At 41.4% G+C, this 22,307-nt stretch overlaps 1 protein-coding gene across 10 annotated transcripts in view; it reads left to right on the top strand.

Annotated features, from left to right (window-relative positions):
* The first annotated feature begins 5,602 nt into the window (after window positions 1-5,602).
* Window positions 5,603-22,307, top strand: part of eya4 (EYA transcriptional coactivator and phosphatase 4) — a 40,204-nt gene continuing 23,499 nt past the window's right edge. For all 10 annotated transcript variants that reach the window (XR_010167541.1, XR_010167542.1, XM_063902702.1 and 7 more), the window contains exons 1-2: window positions 5,603-5,940; window positions 9,639-9,699. Coding sequence is in view for 8 of the 10 variants with exons in the window: in XM_063902702.1 (XP_063758772.1) it covers window positions 9,667-9,699 (33 nt within the window). In the remaining 2 variants the exon portion in view is untranslated. The remainder of the gene's footprint in view (window positions 5,941-9,638; window positions 9,700-22,307) is intronic.

Here is a 22,307-nt window from a genome sequence, read left to right as displayed (position 1 = left end):
AGCGAGACATTGTAGCACTTCTCCGCCAACTCTTGGAGAGAAGTTCTGCATCTGTGTGTGTTAACAGCGTTCAGCTGCACAGCTTTCCTGTCTGTGGAACGGATGAAACACTATCCGAGTCTAAATCTGGACTTGATATTCAATGTACACTATTTCAAATGAGAAATACAGAGAGAAAACATCAGTCATGTTCCTGATGTGATAAATAGCTCAGATTAAGTCTAAAAGGAGTTACACGTTAATGCCAGACATCATTTAACCAAAGTGACCAACATGTTGAGCTTTTTAATTTTAAATGTCTTAATTTGAAAATGGAAACAGCTTGTCTTGTCACATGAAGGTGAGAAGCACTTGAGACTAAATCCACTCTGCCTGTCTGATGCCTGGAGCTTTGTTAGGTTTCAGAAAGAATAAAGGGTGGTCAAAAAAAGCCTGCAGTGATTACAGAAGGCCACACACGCCGAATCTTAAAACATGCAAAAAAAAGCCTCATCAATATTTCACTTTAACTGTATTGTGTTTGCCTGTCTATCACCGGACAGACAGCCAAAAGATTACAAGTGTAACCAGAGCGGGGGCTTCTCGGCAGGACATTACAGGAATTTACGACGTGTTAAATGTTTCCTTTGTTCCTCCCTGTGGCAGCTCGCTCCAGCAATTAGGGAAGGCAGCATCCTGCAAGGAGTTAATTACCCTCCCTTTCTATCTTTTACATCATGTTTATGCACATGTTTTATGTCATTTAATGTATTGGTCCAGCAGTAAGTAATAAGTTGCTCAAAGTTAAAAACCTTTGCACTTGATTCTTTGTCTTTCCGACAGAAACATGAACACTGGATTTGACTCATGCACCTCCATCCTAATTAACAGAAGAGAGTAATTAGCCATAGCATTTGTGTTGCTTTTAATAATGTAATAAAATCCAAAACCCAATGATGGCACTTTGCCAAAGTCTAAAATTCTCTGCACTCGGTCCCTGAAATAAAACCCATGCGCCATTCCATTTGGCAAACCAATTTGGGATGCAGGGTAGGGGCAGGAAAGGGAGAGGTATAGGTTAGCTGTAGTAATAACCATAAATCACCTCTGAAATGCTGCCATGTCACAGACTGCCCCACTAATGACCAGGCCCATCTTTCACCGGGTATTTTTATCTGTATGCCCTGACACTCGACTTCTGGAAGCGTCCTCTCGTTTTACGTCGTCAGCACCTCGGCCCGGCCTGAGCACAAGTTCCTCACATATCTATAAATACCAACCAGCTAAATGGCATTTTCTCCCACCCACCCATCCACCCCCTGCTTGGCAAGAACCAGGAACTCTGTGACTTGGCAAAGGGACTCGCAGTCCTGCACCACTAAACATCTTAAGCCTTAGCCCCCCCCCACCACCCCAGCGTCACCCTCCAGAGAACAGCTGGCTAAAAAAATAGATCCATCTGCCACTGCCTTCAAATTCCAAAGTGGTTTCAATTTAATTAAACCCTTTGAAATTGATTTTGCAAAAGGTATAGCAAATATTAGCGCATTGGTCCAGTCAGGTCACCTGTAGGATTAATTCCTGACCCTGCAGGTGTAGTTGAAGCATAAACATAGATTTGTGCTTGTTGACTCATGTATACCCACCAAAAACGTTCAAACACCTGCACAACCTTCCTTTGTGCAGAATGTTCTGCCAAGTTTTTTAAGCTTGCTGACATGTGGCACTAGAGACTGCAGGTCAGCGACAGCTTCCTGCTATTTCGGGCTCTGTCACAGCTTGAGGTTTTAATTTATTCTACCAGAATGTGTCAATCACTGAGCACTAGGGTTCAGGCCTGAGTAAGTGTTGGGAGGGAGAGGGAGAGGGAACAGCAGGCAGGGCCGAGAGTCAAACAGAACTAAAAAGAAACCGATATTATGATGGAAATCAAACTCTGCGTGAAATTCCCCACAACCTTTCCTTCATGCCCACAGAATGCATGTGGTCCACAGAAGCATTGTCACATCAGGGATTCAGAGAAATTTGCTGTCTGCACTGCACTTCAATAAAAAATGATGCGTCATGTGCTTGTCTGCACAAATAACTCCATGCATTTAAAGGAAAGAATGCTGAAAGGAGCACATTACTAGAGAAGCAGCTTCAGTCCTCCATCAGTAGCTACATGGGATACGTTTAGGCTGCTTACACAAGGAGCCTAAAATAGAGGAGAAGTAGTAGCGTGATGTCGTTGAGACATGCACAGTGAAATCGGGTCTGAACTTGCTGAAAGGCTTAATAGCTGGCACAGGATCATAAAACACTTGTAATGATTGATTTCACAGAGCTGTCAATAGAAGTCATATTTATAGGTAAGAATTACAATTCTGCAATTGTTGAAATAACGGTAAATATAAGACCATGAACAAATGCTACCTTTTTTAAAAATGTTATATTGTTTATTGGGCATAATCTTTTTGAGCGTGTCCAAAAGGTACTGTCAGGAGAAATTAATGTTGTGAGTGTTTAAGGTTTCGGATCCACGACACTAACACCTAGAGGCCTTACTGAATGTGGACACTATCCCTTAATTACAAACTGGTTATATTCTAGTGATCTGCTGTGACCCTCCAACATTGCATCTTGGTTTGGACAAGACAGGCAACTTGCCAGGGTTGTAGGTCTAAGCATGTGTTGCCTGAAGATACACCTAATATTCCCTTTACCTTACTTAATGGGACGATTCCAGACGAGTGTCTTGGGCAATTGGTTTTGATGAATTACGTCTCAGTGTCAATGAATACAGTGATTATTGTTCTCTCATTGTCTTAGCGTCAGGCCTGTTTGCCATGCCAGTGCCTGTACACAGGCCATGCCACAGATTTTAATTTGACCCTCCCAATGCAGTGTCAAAATACGCACGCACACATCGCAGCCATCATGTGATGTCACACCTACTGTTCATGGCATTATATGACTCTGCAGTGCTAATGTATAAATTACTAAAAAGGTCAGATGGAAAGCAGTGTCACAGGACTAGATTATCTGGAATTTGGATCCCCCACTAATTTCTCCTCTAAAGGCAAATGTTTTTCTGATTAAATGATACTCTGTTTTTGTTACCTTTACACAGTGATAACTTTTGATGTAAGTGTTTAAAGCTGCAGACGTTTCCTCGGACATACCTTTTGTGATGATTGCTACATGCTAACTTTAAGAGATGTCTTACTTTCCAACATTTTCTAAAGAAACATATAGCAACTGTTTAGAAAATATGTTAAAATTGCTTCATTTTGATTTTTTATGTCCTATCATGGCCAAAGGCAGAAGAAAAGCCAGATGGGGATGTTTCTCTTATCGCTGCACAACCTTGTGTTCTACCAGAAAAAACATTAGAGTTAAAACGAGGGCCTGCTGTTCATTTCCCCCGTTTCCATCTTGAACTCAATGCTAGGTTCCTTTAAAGCATGACCACAATCGATCTCGACTGTTATCCATGTGTTTGTTATTGTTACCATGACTATAAAGCTCAGCTGACCTTAACGAAGTAGTCATTTTCACCAAAACCACAATGTATCCCAATATGAACCAAGTACTTATTTTAACCCAAACCATGATCTTTCCCTTAACAAAGTGTGTTTTGTACCTCAACCAAACCGTAACCACAGTGCTGTCACATCATAAAACTGATTCATTTTTCAACAGTGATTTGATATGGTTTTGGAAGGCACAGAAAACATCATGCTGTCCTGTCAATAGGGGCAATAGATGAGAAAACCTTATAGACAATTGATATATTTATTTGCTTTATTGTGAGGACTGCTTGCATTTTTTTCTACTGTGGTCCTTGATCCACTACAGAGCCTGCTAAATGTCCTAATCCTAATAACTGACAAGATAGTGGCAGGAGATAACGTTGAGTCCAGCCACTAATGTGTGTGTGACATCAATTCTTCTGCAATAAGCCTGCAGCTGGGATTATCTCCAGCACCTAATAAACAGTTACACATTACAAGGCAATGAATGGATAGAAAGATAAAAGGATGGAAGAGTGAGAGTAAACACTGAGGTTAACAAATAACTGCTTATCCAGTATGTAAGCTTTTTCTTTCTCTCTGGATCTGCCAGCTCATGTGTCATCCAAGGCCACAAAGACCAAAACTTGTTTTTTCCCCCCCAGTTTTTAGCTGTGTAATGCCAGGGAAACTTGTTTTTTTTTAAATCTACATGGTATAACCAAGAATCCTTTTAAATCATATAAACAAATTGCATTTGTGAGAGGGGGACAGAAAAAGCAGGGGAAAGAATGTAAGATGCATTTGCGTTTAGTTCGTATGTGTGTGTTTTTGTGTGTGTGAATATGAGCAGGATTTTGAAACCAACAATCAAGGATCTGTCTGACATCATTATCCCAAATGAATGACAGCATGGTACAAGAGCGCAGATCCGAGGCCAGCGGGATCCAACAGTCACAGAATCCATAAGCCATAACAAACATTCAATTTTTTCAAATAAACTACAGTCCATGGCCAAATCTGTCATCTATCTGGGGCCACTGTGGAGTGCTGCTGTCTGACTTAGTATATTAGAGCCATGTTTGTTATTTTGTTTTGTGCACGCAGCATGTTTTCTGGCTTTATTGGCACATTTGTTTACCATCTCTCTGTCCATTACTGTATACAGATTAACCAGGCCCATGTTTTTCCTCTGCGTGTCTGTTTGATGTTGTTTTTTTGCTTTCATGTTTGCTTTGATATGTGTATAAATGTATATGTGTATAATCTTTCTATGTGTGTGGGTCAGTGCGAGTCAGTTCACCCAAACTCTGCAATTAAGTGAATCGTAAATTTGACCAGACTTTATATTAGTACCCTGCTCTTTATTAGTAAACCCATCTCCTCTGGTTCACATAAATTCTTTCTGGAACAGCTTACAAAGCACAAACTTTTTTAAATATATCATCACAGTCATCAAGAAATTGTTTGCTTTGAATGTTTTATGCAATGCTTGGAGCATTTTTCCAATGTACATTAAAAATGTTTTTTCTAATCCAAAAAGCTACAAACTGAATGCAAAATATATTGTAGCTTGAAGTAAAACATTGTGTCTTCTGTCTCTTTTTGGCTTACAAACAAGTTCAGTGTCTTGTTAATTCCGTATTGAATCTCTTAAATAACTGTTCCCCTATAACTATTGCCCCATGTTGACTATAAATAACATCACTTAAGGAGAATACTTAATTTAACAGTTTAACAAAAAAAACATTACATTGTTTTATTATATTTATGGATCATTTCTCACATTTTAGAATCATTAAAACCATTGGGAGAATATAGATAGATAGATAGATAGATAGATAGATAGATAGATAGATAGATAGATAGATAGATAGATAGATAGATAGATAGATAGATAGATAGATAGATAGATAGGTAGGTCAGTGGGTGCGTGTTGTTTTTGCTCTGATGCGATAAATAAAACTGTGAGCACGTCATTTGGGCCAAACTATTAATAAGAATTTCATTTTGGTATCCCCCTCCCCTCTGAACCCCATTAGTCCTTTGGACACTTGCCCAATACTGTCCGCATGGCAGCTGAGCGCATGCGCAGCGGCACGGTTCTCAATAATGAAGTTGAGCCTAATGCCTCTGAACAGCCTGGTGCTCAAACTTGGACGCGGACTGAAAATAATGTTTTTTCCCGCTGAGATGAGCGGTCCAGTCACCGAAACCGAGACCCAGGACTCTGGTCTTAGTTTGTAATTTTTTTTCTATCGAGTGTGATCAACTCCTCGGGCTTGTTTTTGTACTCTTGCGGGTAATGGACAGCAGTGGCTGAAGTGTTTTGATCCAGTCAGTGACAGCCTGCAAACAGCAGGGAGAGCTGTGCGGCGTCCTCACTGCATTTGATTATGAGCCTTTCTAAGAAGTGAAGGGAATCTGTGAGCTGTTTCTTGCTGAGACAAAAGTAATTTAAGCACAGGTATGTTGACTTTCTTTCTTATTTATGGGCAATAACATATCTGTGGTTTTACTCTGAAGAACATCACGTGAATGACAGGTTTTGGTTCCAGCAGTCCGAGGATCAGTCGATAACTATCATGGTTATTGAGTTTAATTGAAACTGATGAATTAAATTAAATCTTAACTATACGAAATATTGAAAAATGATTCCTTTTCAAAACATGCTTTGTTTAAAATGATTTATCCTACAACCATGTATTATACGTAGACATTTTCACAATGTATATGAATTTATTAGCGTAAATTGGTGAAAACAATTACGCACACATTAATACATCAATCAAATCAAGTTGAATAATTGCAATATTTAAATTGGTGTCCATTTTTCACAAGTCATTTGTGGAGTCCAAACTTTATCCCATCCCCTGGCACGTTCAGGCCACTTTAATTTATATCAACCATTTTTTAATTCGCTGGTAGAGACTGAGAAAGACTCATTTTGAGGAATGCACTCACAGTTTCACAGTCATTTAAGTTTGATTGTCACATTTTAAAGAATACTCCCCGTAAAACTGTTATAATATAAAGATTTTCTTTAAGATATTTTTCTTAAATAAAAGTTTAATTCTGAATTGCCCTATGATCTCTGACTCCAGGTCGATGTGGTTTCTACCTTTTGTTATATCCAGATTCATCGCATGGAGGAATTTAGTGTCTCCTCGGTGCTTTGCCAGCATCCCTTCGTGTGTCCTCGACTTTTCTCCCCATCTCTCCTATCATCCCACGTGGAGTTTGTGTTTATATTTGATATGGAGGAAATGGGAATCTTATACCGCGTCCGAGCTCTCAGGGTTTGAATGGCCCCTGGCTATTGGCCTGCCCCTAACAACATAACAAGTTACGCGCCGACTCAAAATCTGATAGGCCTACTGCGCCGTAATCCATACAGATTAGATTTCACATTAAGGACTCATACTTAACCAATGTGCATTAATGCGCAATAGATGGATGGAAGGGGTTTGGGTTGTGGAGATTTTGGCGAATGTTGATGTCCTGTAGCAACACATAAAGGCTCAAACAAAATAGTACTGACATTTATTTTGAATTAAATAACACTTATTATATTTATAATAAAGCCAATGCAAAAAACTGCACTTCATTTAAAAATAGACAGTTTAGCATTATGATATGACAATGTAGATTATCGATGTATTCGGTCCTTTAAATGTAATAGAATGTTAACAAATGACAATGTAATTTTAAAATTACCTTTATTTTTGTTCCATTTATTTCATAATTTTATATTTAATGTTTATTTTTTATGATTCTTTGATTTTATTTTTCTGTTGTAGTTTTCTTATTTAAGGCTTAAAGGAAAGTCCGTAGAATAAAAATATACAGTATCATTGTGTGGAAGTAATAAGGGGGGGGGGGGGAATATTGTATTTATTTACTTGTTTTATAAAAAATATAAATATACTGCCCATCCGTAACATTTATTTTGACGTTTTGGCCTAGTCGACACATTTTCACACGAATAAATGTGTCCTCTTTACGGTTACGGAAAGAATTAAAACTCAAATTTACAGAGAAGAAACTGCATCTGCATCCTTTTTCCTCACAATTAAAGGAAAATCCATAAATGACATTTTCACCCTACAAGGACTGCTGTCAATAAAGTTCGAGTCGGATTGAATATGTGCCTTTTCTCAACAAGCTCTCCTGCAGCAGCACTTTGCGGTTTGTTCAACATTCTCCTGTCTTCAGCTTTTATAGCGTGAAATTACCGCAGTGTAGCCATGCAGTGCACTTTCTAATCCTCCGCTGTCCCATATGTGTTTCCTATGTCGCTGTCAATAGCCATAGTGAGAAATCTAATTCTCTCTTCTGGGACCCTCGAGGAAATGGCAGGCATTATTGATTCCCCGTGCAGTGTCAGGTAACTTCTGGTTTTAGGGCCGTGTCAGGCAGACATGTGTAGTGGGATATTATACCACATACTTTAGGTAGAGGTAGGCAAACTAGTTAACGTATAAGAATATTTAAAAACAACAATTAGTAGTTTTTTTTCTTTCAATATTCATAATTTAAACTACCATGCTTTGATACTGAGTGTATAATAAGCTATAAAGGTATCACTTTCTTGCACAAAAAGGTGTATTCTCTTAACATGATTGATAAACTTGACTTTATGTAGGTTTGCTGCCCACTACATCCGCACTAAATAGGAATACATCATAAAGGGGAGAGTCAAAAGCAAACAGAAGCCTGAGTCTGTCCTCCAAAAAGGTGAGAGGAGAGAGAGAGAGAGAGAGAGAGAGAGGCGGGCGGGCGGGGGGAGGGAGGGAGGGAGGGAGGGAGGGAGGGTTGGGGAGAGGAGAGCACAAATCAATTCACCTGAGAGACGCATTATTGTCTTCGGTTTCAGGCGAGGAGGAGCTGAACGCTATGAAAAATTAAAAGGATGCCAGTTAGTTTAAAGGATCGAGCTAGAGAAGGCCACATTGTACGAGCAAACACACACACACACACACACACACACACACACACACACACACACACACACACACACACACACACACACACACACACACACACACACACACACACACACACACACACACACACACACACACACACACACACAATGATCAAACTGAAACAACACTTGAGCCTTATTTAATGTTCTTACTTTTTTGGACACATTTAGATTGAATTAAAAAGGCTGATCAGCCTTGGTAGATGATTAATACACACTCTTTCTGCATAGACACAGAGCCTTGAATACATTGTGCAGCAACTTGTTCTTGACCATGGTTCGAATTGAAGGTGTAGAAAAGTATTCATGTAAGGAAGTAGTGCAAATGCATTAAAACATTGTCACAGGGAAAATGAGCTGGGGGCACTCCTTGCCACACTTGCTGGGAAACTCAGATCTAATGACAGGGAAGGACTATGTGGGTGTGCATGTGGTTTGTGTCTTCCCAGCTTGCTCTTTTGTTCAACTGTGAAACTTTTGCACACAATAGCAGAGAAAAACCATTTTGTGCCGTTCTGTTTGGATGATGGCATTGTTCTCCATTCTTTCAGCTGACCTTTTGTTGCAACTGCGTCACAATGGCAAAGAAAAAAAGTCTAGGGCAGAATGTGAGTTCTGTGCTTTTCTGATCGCAACATCTAATCTCCCTCAGGTTGTAGACAATCACCTCGGCCTCCCCGTCGCTCCGGACTCCTGCGCCAACCTGTCTCCTGTCTAGTATTAATAGGGTCACTCACTGTCTTCGCGTGCCAGTCAGCCACTGTGACTGTGGTCCAGAGCCAGCCAAGCAGCCGTATCATTTACACCTCTCCATTTTCATTGTTGATATTTACTTCTGCAATTATCTCTCCACTTCACCCTCGGCTGAAGATGATATGCTGAAGTTACTGCTGCTGCTACTTCCCTCCTTCAGTCTCCTGTTGCTCACACATAAACACAGTGACAGAAGGTCTAACCGACAGATGCACATAGTCATGAAAAAAGGGAGAAATGAATACAGTAGGTGCATGGTTTCATCCACAATGTGATTAAATGTGGCAATCAAACCCCCTCAATCAACATCCCTGTAAAACAAAGTTACAGTAGTACAGGTGATGATTCAATCTGTGCTCAGGTAATTCTTTTATTTCAAATATCCATTGACACCAATTTTATTTCCTTATGTTTTGCCCCTCAAGTGTGTGGCGGATCACAATCCAAGAAGCCATGGAGGCCTCACAGGACCTCAACGAACAGATGGTGAGTTAAATGCTACTGTATGCATGTGAACGTGTGTGTGTGTGTGTGTGTGTGTGTGTGTGTGTGTGTGTGTGGGTGTGTGTGTGGGTGTGTGTGTGTGGGTGTGTGTGTCTCTGGCTGAGTATACCTTATATCGACCACACAAGTCTTGAGGTATGGGTACATTGGAGAGATGTGTGTGTGTGCGGTAACACACAGCAGATGTGGTTCAGTGAGTGCACAGTAACCATATGGCTGCAGTCAGAGTGAATGAGGCCAAGAAACAATGCTGGACGGCGACATCAATTTAGGAACTGTGTGTGTGTGTGTGTGTGTGTGTGTGTGTGTGTGTGTGTGTGTGTGTGTGTGTGTGCCTTAAGTGAATGCACAGTTAGTTATCCCAGTTATTTAATTGAATGATTAACTTAATTGAAAAGGAGGCCTTTTTTATCCTCACCACATCTATTAGAGCTCAATCACACACACAAAGACACACACACCGTGCCCGAGAGTTTGTCAGTGTCTCAGCACAGCAGGCCGTCTCATCGTCACGTCAGCGCAGCGTCCCAGTTCTGCTTGTTTAAAGATCAGGCCTTATTGTTGGGAAAATGATTTTGGCGGCGAGCGAGGTCCGCTCGCATTTCAAAGTCGTTAGTCAGCCACCAGAACAGGTGTAATTTCATCTCCTCCTCCTCCTCCTCCTCCTCCTCCTCCTCCATCAAGCTTGGTTCTCTCTCCCTCACTCTCCCTCTGACCTGCCAGCCACGACAGTAATAATAGCACGAAGTGGGACAGAGCGCATGAAGTATGTTGTTTTTCCCCCACTTTTTGTGTTGCTCTGTCAGACTCGCCCTGGGTTAGATTACGGGCTGACCCCAGCAGAGTACTGTCACTCACACATACAGTTCCGTAAAAGCACACAATAAAAACACACAGAAGAAGACAAAGAAAGGGGAGAGGAACATTCATCTTCTCTTGCTGCCACCTAAATATCAAATATTGATGTCCATATTCCACAATTACTTCACCTGCTTTAAATAGGGCACTGATATCATTTATAATGTGAATTTGAGCTGCGCCTCAAAGACATTGATTAATTGTTCAGGTTGGAAATGAGAGCTCAGAGCAAGGACAGAGATTTTAATCATACTGCACAGAGCTATAGGCTTACAGAGCTGAGCTCTGTGACTTCCGGGATTTATTTTTGCTAGAAGTATTCAAGTACACCTTTTGAAGCTAAATCAAAATAGTGTTGTTGTTGTGCATCCGTGTTTGAATCAGTATTGTAGGAATGCATGTTGTACATTCAGCCTTAGCTAATGTCCAGTCAGAATACAGTAAAAAAAAGCCTTTTACACTTTCCCAAATCTCAGGTTTACTAATTCAGATGATCTGTTTGGTCCCACTAACAGTCCAAAACCCAAAGTTTTTGTTTGTTAAATATCATAGTTGAGAAAGAAAACCAGAAAGTAATTACAAATTGAGAAAGGGAAGCCAATCAGCATTAATATGTTCTGCTCTTTGCCTCACTTTCAGTACACCTGAGCCTTAAATTTAGATCTGACAGTTTCCAAATATTCAATTTAATATATATTGTTTAATCTTTAAGCTGAAAGTGGCTAATTCTTTCCCCACACTGCCTCATTGAAATAGGCGTGTCTCGGATGACTGAGAAAACAGAGCGGACCTCACACACAAAGTTTCGGGGAGTTGTCTGTTGATACCTGATACCCTCATCCCTTCCCTCTACTCATTTAGAGTCCCCCCCCCCCTCCGTCCCTTACATCCTCCACCCCGCCCTTTTCCCACCACATCCATCGCACGTCATATGGGTTATGGTCAGGCGTCCTCTCTGGCCGCCTGCCTGCCGAGGGCCAGCCTGCCGTCTGGGGTCCTCTGGGAGCACTGCAAGGAGCCTGAGGCAGGGCCAACAGTGGTTAGCCCCATAATGCTACTTTTAGCTTGTTTAAGTGTCCCACTCCACCTGTTGTCACTTACTTGTTTAGCTTTGAAGAAAAGGTGATAACTGCTTTTTGGGGATGTTTCTGAGGGATGCTACTGAGATAAAAATGAATGCAGTTTGGATTAAATGTTTTTTTTTTTATTGAGTTAAATCATAAGGATTTGTGTTAGAATTAGGCATTTATGTCAAATAGACTAGTCTTTGAGTACACACACACTACACTCACAAACTCCACACACAGTCCCTCAATGGCTCTGTATCCGACAGAGCCCTGATTGAAGTCTCCAGTCTGTTGGCGAGTGGAGGAAGCGGTGAGAGACTGGGGGGGGGGGGGGCAGCGGCGGTGTTTGTTGACCCCGGGGAGCCTTGCAGGATTTAAATGTAAGGCCACCAGAAGAAAAAAGTAAGAGAGATGAAGGAGGAGGTAAAAAGAGGGGGAAAAAGGTTCATTTAGCTGGAGCCTTTTCCTCTGGTGCACTGGGAGAGGCCCCGAGTATGGCAGCTGTCCCAGTCTGTGTGTGTGAGACAGAAAGACGGAGAGAGAGACCAAGTTAGAGGAGGAAAGGGGTCAGGTTGCACCCCTCTTTCACCCCTACAACCCCATACAGACACATTCGCACAAACTTACATGCAGCAGCAGTAGCTAAATGCGAGCACAGCCCAACCCCGATTGCCAAGATTGCATTGGCGTCACAGACAGTCGTTTTAAAAATCTGCCCGGCGACAGGGCATGTGGACAGATCACAAGAGTGTGGAGTGTAACAACTACCCCCTGGCATCCCTCTACTAGGCTGGCATCCTAGTTGTGGCACCGAGGTGCTCTTCAATTTCAGCTTGGTGTACAGTGATTTTTGTAAGATTTATGTTTAGTTGACAGCTGAGTGTTGCTGAGAGAGGCTGACGTCCAGTCTTCTAGTCGCCTCCGCCTTAGCTGTAAAGAGGGGACAAAATATTTATGGCAATAACTTCATAAAAAGGAGCTGTAATTCTTGATTGCGTTAGCGTTTTTAACTATAGCAAAGGAGGAGATGAAGTCTAACAGATGCAGCAAAGTTAAAATAGGAAGCAAAAAATGTGGAGCATGCAATAAAACGTAACTCATCCTCATCAGGAAAATGCCCAACAAATACTTTGACATTTGGGGAAATGTTCTCTTTTCTGCTGAGAGCAAAGGCCATTCAATATAAACTGCACCTTTTTAGAAGTGACACAGAAGATTTACACTTCCATTTAACAAATATGTGAATTCACTCTGACTTCGAGACATCCATATGGGATGCACGTCGCCCCAAGAACAACGTTTTATATTACACATATTATCCCATTGTTTATTTTCTGAACGCTAACTGTAATGAAAACCCAAGGCGTAATCAAAAAATCAAAACAAGGCAAATTTCTTCCCATGAAGCCTTGATGAATGACAGAGGCTGTAAAACGGAAAAACAACTCTTTGTTTGACATTACTTTTATTTAAGGTGCTTGAGACAACCAAAACATCTGTCCAAAATCTATTCATTCTTGCCTTGGTTCAGATAATCTATAACTCATATATGAGAGTCTGGCCAGCCAGCAAAAGGCAGCTAGGTGTGAGGTGAGCAGGTCAGAGACGGCCTGCGAGCCAATCACAGTCTGACGGAGTCAAAGCCCCCAAACAGACTGGAGAATCCATCTAGGAACCCAGAGCCACCGGCGTGGGCTTTCTAGAAGAACGGACCAGACAGGAAACCACATGATATGTGTGCTTCAGTGTCTGCTGTACGTGTGTGTGTGTGTGTGTGTGTGTGTGTGTGTGTGTGTGTGTGTGTGTGTGTGTGTGTGTGTGTGTGTGTGTGTGTGTGTGTGTGTGTGTGTGTGTGTGTGTGTGTGTGTGTGTGTGTGTGTGTAGGTGTTTCTTTCTCTGTTATACACATAAACTCTCTGTGGTGTGGGACGGCTGAGGTCATCTGAGTGGAGACGGCCTCATATTGTGACCGTGCTTGTTTCATGGAAGTCAATCAGGGCACGATATTTCATGCCAACACTTATCACTTTATTAATTACTGGAGGAGTTTTAAAAGAAAGTCACATTATTGCCAGATGTTACATTTCCCACTACTGAAGATTTTAACATTAGTCTTAAAGAGCAGTGACACTGAATTCAAACTCCAAAGCTTTGAAAATCATTAAATGAAAATAACTCCTCAAGTACTAAAACTTTTTTTCCATTCCCAGCCACTTCCATAAATAGAGCCCTTGATAGCACAGCCCACCTTTTGTTCAGACTGGTTTTCTGGCCAAACGCTCATCTGCCATTGGTTAGAAAAAATGCAGCGTATTTCCTCATTTTGCTGGGAAGGAAATGAAATTGCAACAATTGTGCTTTGGTTTTGGAGGAACCTGCTTACCCTGCCTGCCGCGAGAACTTCCTCTGCTGCTCTGCCAGGAGATTGTGTTTCTCTCTAAAATCAGACAGCTAACAGAGGGGCCGCTAAGGCCAGGTGATCTGTGACCTGGGTCTGCCCTCACTCAATATTTCAGGCTGTGGCCGCTAATGATTACCACTATCGATAAAACCATTACTTCAATATAAATCTTTTATTAACATATGTTATTTTTTTCTTGGACTTAGATCTTTGCTTTGCTGGGGACATATGTGTCCAATAGGTGGCTAAATAGAACATTTTATTTGAAGTTATAATAAAGCTGTAGTTAAAGGTATGTTATATGATTTCAGAAAAAGGTAATGTACCAACAATTATGGTGTGGTCGCAGCTTAAAGATTATTTTTGTTTATTTAGTTTTCTCTCTTATTGGATAGTACCGTAGTAGTGAGATAGAGGGAACGACATGCAGCAAAGGGAAAGCAGGAATTATTACAATTGAGAAGCTGGAAAACAAAAATGTTTGTCCTTTGCGCTTGATAAATTAACCATTTGTGATAAATGTATAATTAAGGTTGCAAAGTCATTCTCTGTTGATTCAATAATCGTTCCAATTGTTGTGACATTACTTAAATACAAATCAACACGGAAATAAAATGAATTCTGGACTCACATGGGAAACGTAATCATCCTCTTCCCCAGTGGGACTTCCCTCTTTATATTTCCTGGTTCACAGTTTCAAGGCAAATAGTGCGTGATATAAAAAAATTATAGCATATTAGTTTTAGCTATGAAGAAGGAGTGTATTTTGAACAGCATGTATAAGCTTTACTGTATTATTTACAGACAGATTAATTTTTTCATTTTTATTTATAATTTATGCTAGATAGTCTAGATTGTCTGTCTGTCTGTCTGTCTGTCTGTCTGTCTGTCTGTCTGTCTGTCTGTCTGTCTGTCTGTCTGTCTGTCTGTCTGTCTGTCTGTCTGTCTGTCTGTCTGTCTGTCTGTCTTTCTGTCCCACCCTCTCTTTCTTCACCGGCTGCCCGCCTCTTCGTCTCTTTCTGTGTCTCTCTGGCTATAGAGTGATGATTCAGGACCTATTGTGAAGTCAGCAATCCGATACAGAGCCAGCCCGAGAGCAGGGGGGAATGGGGGGGGATAGAGAGAGTAGAGGGGGATGAGAAACAGAAGGGATTATGGGTGTTCTCATAGCCAGGTCCATGATGTCTGGAGCCCAGGGCTCTTTGGCATCCTTACCTGTCCTCTGTGTTACCTGTTGCTCTCATTTTCTGATTTGTGTCTCTTTGTCTTACTTTATCTTTATCTTTCTCACACCCCGGGGCTCTCCCTGACCTTCTCTCCTTTCTTTTTTCACACTTACGTACATCATCCTCTCCCTCAAGCTGCCTTGGTTCTATCGCAGACATATGGTATTGTGAGTGATTTTATTAGGAAGACGATATGAAGTGTTTCGAGGCCTGGGCTGACGGAACAGCTTGCAACTTCTGAGACACTTTACCCCCGTTTGTTCGCCTCGGCATACAGGGCAGCAGTAACTTCTAATAATATTGAATCTGAGAGCAGATGGCATGTGAGGGCATACCTATCTGTCTCCTAAAGAGTCTGCTTTTTGAAGGATATATATACCTTATGTCGTACCTCTCACATGCACACACTCTGTGATGTCATGAGCAGCATTATTTAACAGGCAGCTGGGAGGCCATTCATCATTTAATTAAAAGCGTCTGAAAAGGATCTGAGGACTAATGAGATTAGCTTTAATTATTGATGCTTCTGCCGCTGCCACAGACACGCACTTACACACACAGGCGCTCACACACGCACACACACACACACACGCACGCACACACACACACACACACACACACACACACACACACACACACACACACACACACACACACACACACACACACACACACACACACACACACACACACACACACACACACACACACACACACACACACACACACACACACACACACACACACACACACTCAAGTGATGACCAGACTCTCTTAGGCTCTTAATACGCAATGTTCCCTCTTTTGCCTTTCAACTCTTTGCTTTCTCACACAGCCGACACACACACACTCATTGATTTCAGTTGGATGAGGTGCTCAGGGAGGGTGGGTTGTTGGATTCAGAGGGGGAAGGCTGCGGTATGGGGACCGAGCGGGGGGTGCGGGGGTGTGGTAGCTGCGGTCGGGTTTGGGATGAGGAAGGGTGAGGAGGGGGGATTTGCAGGAGGATGGTGTTGTGTTTCTTCAGGTCTCAGAGCAGCAGCAGAGAAGAGCTTTTACTGTTGTAGCCCACTCACTCTATTCTCCATCAAGTAGAATTCTGCAACATGAAGTAAATACCAGGGCGTGTTGTTGGGAAATGTATTAACTAAACGTGTTTTTAACATATATTTTCCCCTTGTATTTCCCTTAGTTTGTAAAAAGAATTCTATTTAACTCTTTCGTATATCGTATATTGACCTGATGGCTCTTCATTTTTTTAACTGCAGCCTCTGTTCATTTTACAACTATAATTCAAATATGCAAAGGAAAGGAAGTTTTGTTTTCAGTTCTGTTTGTTTTTCTACTTGTCATTCAGGATTAACAGAAAAATGCTGGCGTGTAGCCTGTAGGCCAAAGAAGAAGACATTTCATTTTAGAGCTGATCCGAATCACGGGGCTGAGAAAACAAATTATTTTTGTCTTTCGTTAACATAAGGAGATAGGTGTGCGCTAGAATTTCAAATAAAGTTATGAGGGTTGGACTTATATTTGGCGGCACAGTTTGTACCTTGAAATGTCTCAAGTCGAAGATAGATTTACCCTAGAATATCAGAGTGAAGCCATGTGTGTAATATTATATCCTTTAAACTGTCACAACTTCTACATTGGTGACTCATCTGTTATCCTGCAGCTAGGAGCTGAGTCATTTTTAAATAATTGAATGATCTCAAACACACTGAACATTTCTTCTTTCTGTTCACATTGCAGTTAACTATTCCCGTGTATTTCTGCCAATGAGCATATTATACAAATATAAGTGTGTCCACTGATGAGAGTTAAGACCAGAGTGCTTCTGTGTGTGTGTGTGTGTGTGTGTGTGTGTGTGTGTGTGTGTGTGTGTGTGTGTGTGTGTGTGTGTCTGTGTGTGTGTGTGTGTGTGTGTGTGTGTGTGTGTGTGTGTGTGTGTGTGTGTGTGTGTGTGTGTGTGTGTGTGTGTGTGTGTGTGTGTGCCTGGTCAGCCATGGACTGGTTTAGGTTTCCCCCAGTTGTTTTTTTAATCACTCTCATCAGATTAGCTGAGCAGGGGCAGTCGAGGCCAAACGCTTCACAATTAACAGCGCAGAACCGTCTCGCACACACACACACGGACGCATACACACACATCCATCAGTGACTTTTCATTTGTCTCCATTGAGTAAAGCTGCATTAAATCATGTCTGTGATCCCCTGGCTCTCTGAGACAATGAGGAGCCAATTTAAATGGCAGCTATGAAGACCACCAGGACGGCAGGGAGGCCTTACACACTGTTCTCCTGGACTGCTCACACACCCTTAACGCATGTGTTCCCCAGGAGTTGATTAAATAAAAACTAATGGGATTCTAAAATTTGACAAATGCGCAGACAACACATTGTCTATTGATACAAATGGGATAAAAACCCAATCAATTATTATTTGGACTTCATGTTCAAAATGTATTGCTTTCTAATGATAAGAAAGGCTTTGTGTATTAAAAATCAGAAGCACTAAATATTGTAAAAGGGAAAAATCTGCTATGGAAGGGACATGTAGGGTAGCGATTTCAACGGGAGTATGGTTTAGTAAGATAAAAGACATCTAATTGTCTTGAGGCTTTTACTTTCCTTTTTTTCCCCCAAACATGTGGAGGCAGTTGATAAAAATATATGTTTAATACAAGGGGGAATCACAAGTGAAGTGTGATGGCGGTCATGGTAGCTTGTCTATTTCTGCCCACAACCCGGGACCCAGACTCTTAGTGGCCCCAGGTTGTCTGTGTGACAACAACTTTAAGAAAATTGATTCATTATATTTTTTGGGAGATGCATCACTGGCTGTTAGTCGCCCATTCTGACAGATGCAGGGAGTATATACTGTAAATGCTTCTGTCATTACACTAGTCAGGTATTGAATTTCATAAAATGTGTTATTTTGTGATCGTTAAATGTGCTAGTTGGCATCATAACTTGGCCCCCCATTTCCTACTGTTACCAGTCTTTATGCTATTAAATCCATCAATCTGCTGATTATTTTCATGATTGATTATTTGTTTAAAGACATTTTAGAAAATAGTATAAATATATGTGATGACAAGTCCTGGCCTAGTGTCTAACTGTATGTCAACTCACTTTCACGATGGTTTGGTTAGTTTAGGATCAGGAAAACATTAAGACAACCAGCATATACTAGCACTTGAGAAGATGGAATAAGAACATTTTGAAGAAATTGCAGAGGTATGTCCACAGTTGTTTTTGTGCTTGAAAAAAAACAATTATTATTTCTTTGTTATACGCATTGCTTCTTTCTAACTGAGCCCTTCGTAAGCCTTTTCAAATACACTGTAACCGCTTTCTTTGTCTTGAATAATAATATGCCTGTGCTGTATAGCTTGGGGCGGCTATGCTGCGTGTTGTTCTCTCGTAGCTCCAATTGTGCGTATTGTCCTGGGGATTTGATGCAGAGGTCAGCGTCTTGTTTTTGTTCTATTTTTGTATTCTTCTCTCCCTGGGTGATTCCAAGACAAAGGTTCAAAGACATATGATACTTTACTGTGTGTGAATATACTTTCAATTCTGCACCTTCAAATTGTGAGTAACACTAAGCAGCATACGAAATTCATACGAATATAGGCTAGTAAAACCAGAGGGAGAGCGAGAGATGTTTCGGGAGAGTACCTTTTCACCAAAACACCTCCTCCCTCTCCTCCTCCTCCACCTCTTCCCTGCTCCACAGACTCACCCTGTTCTTCCCTTTCACTCCCTCACTTCTTTTTTTCCTTTATAGCTTCCTACTACACCTGAAAAAGGGGCATTTTTGGAGGCATAAAGAGAGGGATAGTTTTACACCTCCCCAGGCCGGGGGAACTGGGGGGTGTAGGAGGAGTGGTGGAGGGAGGGAGGAGGCTCGGCACAATGTATTTTACATGAAAGGAAGGGGATAGAGTTACCACACGGATAACCACTCATACAAATGGGGAGAGCAGAGAGCTTTGAGCAGGGGACAGGTAAATGTGTAAGACTCAGTGTGTGTGTGTGTGTGTGTGTGTGTGTGTGTGTGTGTGTGTGTGTGTGAGAGAGAGAGAGAAAGAGAGAGAGAGAATGAAAGGATAGAGAGGGATGGAGGTTGTTTGTGTGGTGAGTAACATCTTTTATGAGTGTATTTTGTGGTCAACACATCAGCCTGTCAGAGATAGGAATGGGTGAATGATCACATTGCAAAGGTGTGTGTGTGTGTGTGTGTGTGTGTGTGTGTGTGTGTGTGTGTGTGTGTGTGTGTGTGTGTGTGTGTGTGTGTGTGTGTGTGTGTGTGTGTGTGTGTGTGTGTGTGTGTGTGTGTGTGTGTGTGTGTGTGCACGCACCTGGGCTTGTCCATGTTTTTTTCTTGTTCCCAGTTTTTATGTTAAACTAAGTTAACTCGGTGTCGCTAAGCTAAGTTTTAGCATCCTATTTATTGTACATACAGAGTGGTGTTGACCTTCATCATCTAACTCTGTAAGAGGTCAAACAATTCCTTTAACTTCAAAATGTATTTCATACATTTTACTAATTAATTATAAAGTGTGAATAAAAAAGATTTGAAATGCACTACTGTGGAAACACTTGGGTGTAGCATGGCGGACACCGTGGGAGAGGACCTGCTTCTTATGAAGATATGAAGGGCCTTCATTAAAATAAAGAAACCACGGTTCTTAGTTTTAGGTACATTACATGTTTGCTAATACATCCTAAATATTACACCCTGGCCTTTTAATATAAAAACAACTAATTAAAAAAGATGGAAGAAGTTGACTATGACATGTAATTTCAGAATAAATGAAAAGAGCAACAATAACACAAAGGAGATAATGAGCAGCAGTCTGTCTCCGTTTGTCACACTGTCTGCCGAGTAGAAGATAAACTGCTGTTGTTCCACTTGAAGAAAAAGGTTGTTCTCGAGGGCCTCTTAAAAGGGAGCGAGGCAACTTAGTTGGACACTTTAAAAACCCTCCTAAAGTCAACAACAACCAAAGGCGAGCCCAGCCATTTAGCTGTCTAATACCGCTTCCTTTGCTCAGTTCACTGCTCTGATGTGCCCATGCCACGCTACCGTTTTGTTTTTCTTCTGCCTTTCTTTCTTTTTTCTATTTCATCAGGCGTGTTTTGGGACACCTCCCCTGCTCCCTTCTCCACTTGCTGTGAAAATATTTCATTGGGGATGTTTTTGGAAGACCCCCTCCTGATGGGGGTCCTGCCTGGCTAATAATAAAGTGCTTGAGTTGTCAAGCGCTTCGGCAACACCCTAATCTGTTCTGACAGCTAGTCCTCCACCTACGCTCTCAAACGTCCCGCACACAAGTGCATGTAGGCATGCACGAATAACACACTTTCAACAGACATTTGCACTGATGTATGCACAAAGCTCCACAGGCAGTCTATCAATCAGGGTGTTTATTGGGGTTGGGGGATAAATGCTGTGGGACAGGGCCACATGCTGTCACCATGGTGATCGAGCTCAAGGTGGCTGGTGCACAGTTGGAGACGGTGGCTCTCTTCCAAATAAGTCTCTAGGCCTATGTTCATTTGGCACCCTTCAGCTGTTGGAGATGTACAGTAACATACAGTACAAGCTGGTCTAAGTGTGGTTAAAGGATCAAAAAATAATTCAGTTATAAAATGGTATCTAGGTTGGCTGTAAAGTATAGCCAGGGTCCCCAGATTCAGTTTCCAACACCCTGTAACAAATGAAGATATTTAGTGCATTTGAAAGGAGACATATTATGTTTTATTTTCAGGTTCATATGTGTTTTAGTTTATAGCCTACTACAACATGTTAACAGGATTTAAATGTAAAAATAAAAGTTTTTTTTAAATTGTTTGTTATACAGTCCTATACCTGCATTCATCCTCTGTCTAAAACACTATTTTTTAGCGCCTGTCTCTTTAAGAATCCTTTCTGAAAGCCCGGTTTGCTCTGATTGGTTTGTGTTTCTTGGTCCGACATATTTGCGCTCCCAGGTCTCTGGACCTTCTTTGCAGCCTATATAGTTTATAGTTGTGATTTTACCCCAGCATTTTAACGACACAAACACCACCATGTGCATAACCAGCGTGGTCCGTAAAAGCAGTTATATTTTATATTCCAAACAACAACATTGAAGATTTTTAATCCCTTCTAAAAATACCAGACTCATTCTGTCAGATTAGTGTATGCCTCACATAGTGTATTCTGATTTGCGTTTAAAATCAGACTGGGGTAAACTCCAATGTCAGATTGTCAAACAATAAGAAGACTAACTAGGAAAACTGTTACAATGCAGTGTGAAAGTTTGAATGTTTGCTATAAATAATTTCCATAACTCGTCCTAGGCTGGCGACTATCACACAATCAAATGTTTTTATGGGTAGAAAGTAGATCTAATGTAAAGACGAGTTGAAGGCAGAAATCGAATAATTTGGACTGGATACTATTTGAGGTAGCAGTGAAAATATGTCCATTTATATTTTCAGTAGTGTGGGGAATTTTAGTATTATATTATTTTGGACAAAAATATTCAAATACTGGATGATGGCTGATTTAAGCATTTGTATTTATGTGTGTGTGTGTGTGTGTGTGTGTGTGTGTGTGTGTGTGTGTGTGTGTGTGTGTGTGTGTGTGTGTGTGTGTGTGTGTGTGTGTGTGTGTGTGTGTGTGTGTCCTGACAACGCCTTGACCACCATAGTGAAAGAGTGCCATCTTCAGACTGAGGCAGCTGGGAATCTACCTAGTAGACCCCCACCCATGCCTCCAGCTCAGCTACACTTCACATATGACGCACACGTGCAGCCCGTGTGGTTCCAATTAACACAGATTGAATGTGTGTGTCCGTGTGCTCAGGTGAACATGTGAGTCTCTGTGTGGTGTGGGTGAAACGGTGGAGGGTGTGTGTGTGTGTGAAAGGAGGGGGGGTGTCAATTGCATGGTGTGAAGTTTATGGTCTGGCCTGTACTTTCTACTGCACAGCAAGACATTACATCTACACCACGTCTCCATTTACCATCTTAGCTTCGTGGAAGTCATCAC

The sequence above is a fragment of the Eleginops maclovinus genome, chromosome 15, assembly GCF_036324505.1.
Source record: "Eleginops maclovinus isolate JMC-PN-2008 ecotype Puerto Natales chromosome 15, JC_Emac_rtc_rv5, whole genome shotgun sequence".
In the NCBI taxonomy this organism is placed as follows: Eukaryota; Metazoa; Chordata; class Actinopteri; order Perciformes; family Eleginopidae; genus Eleginops; species Eleginops maclovinus.
This window is presented reverse-complemented; position numbering and strand designations above follow the sequence as displayed.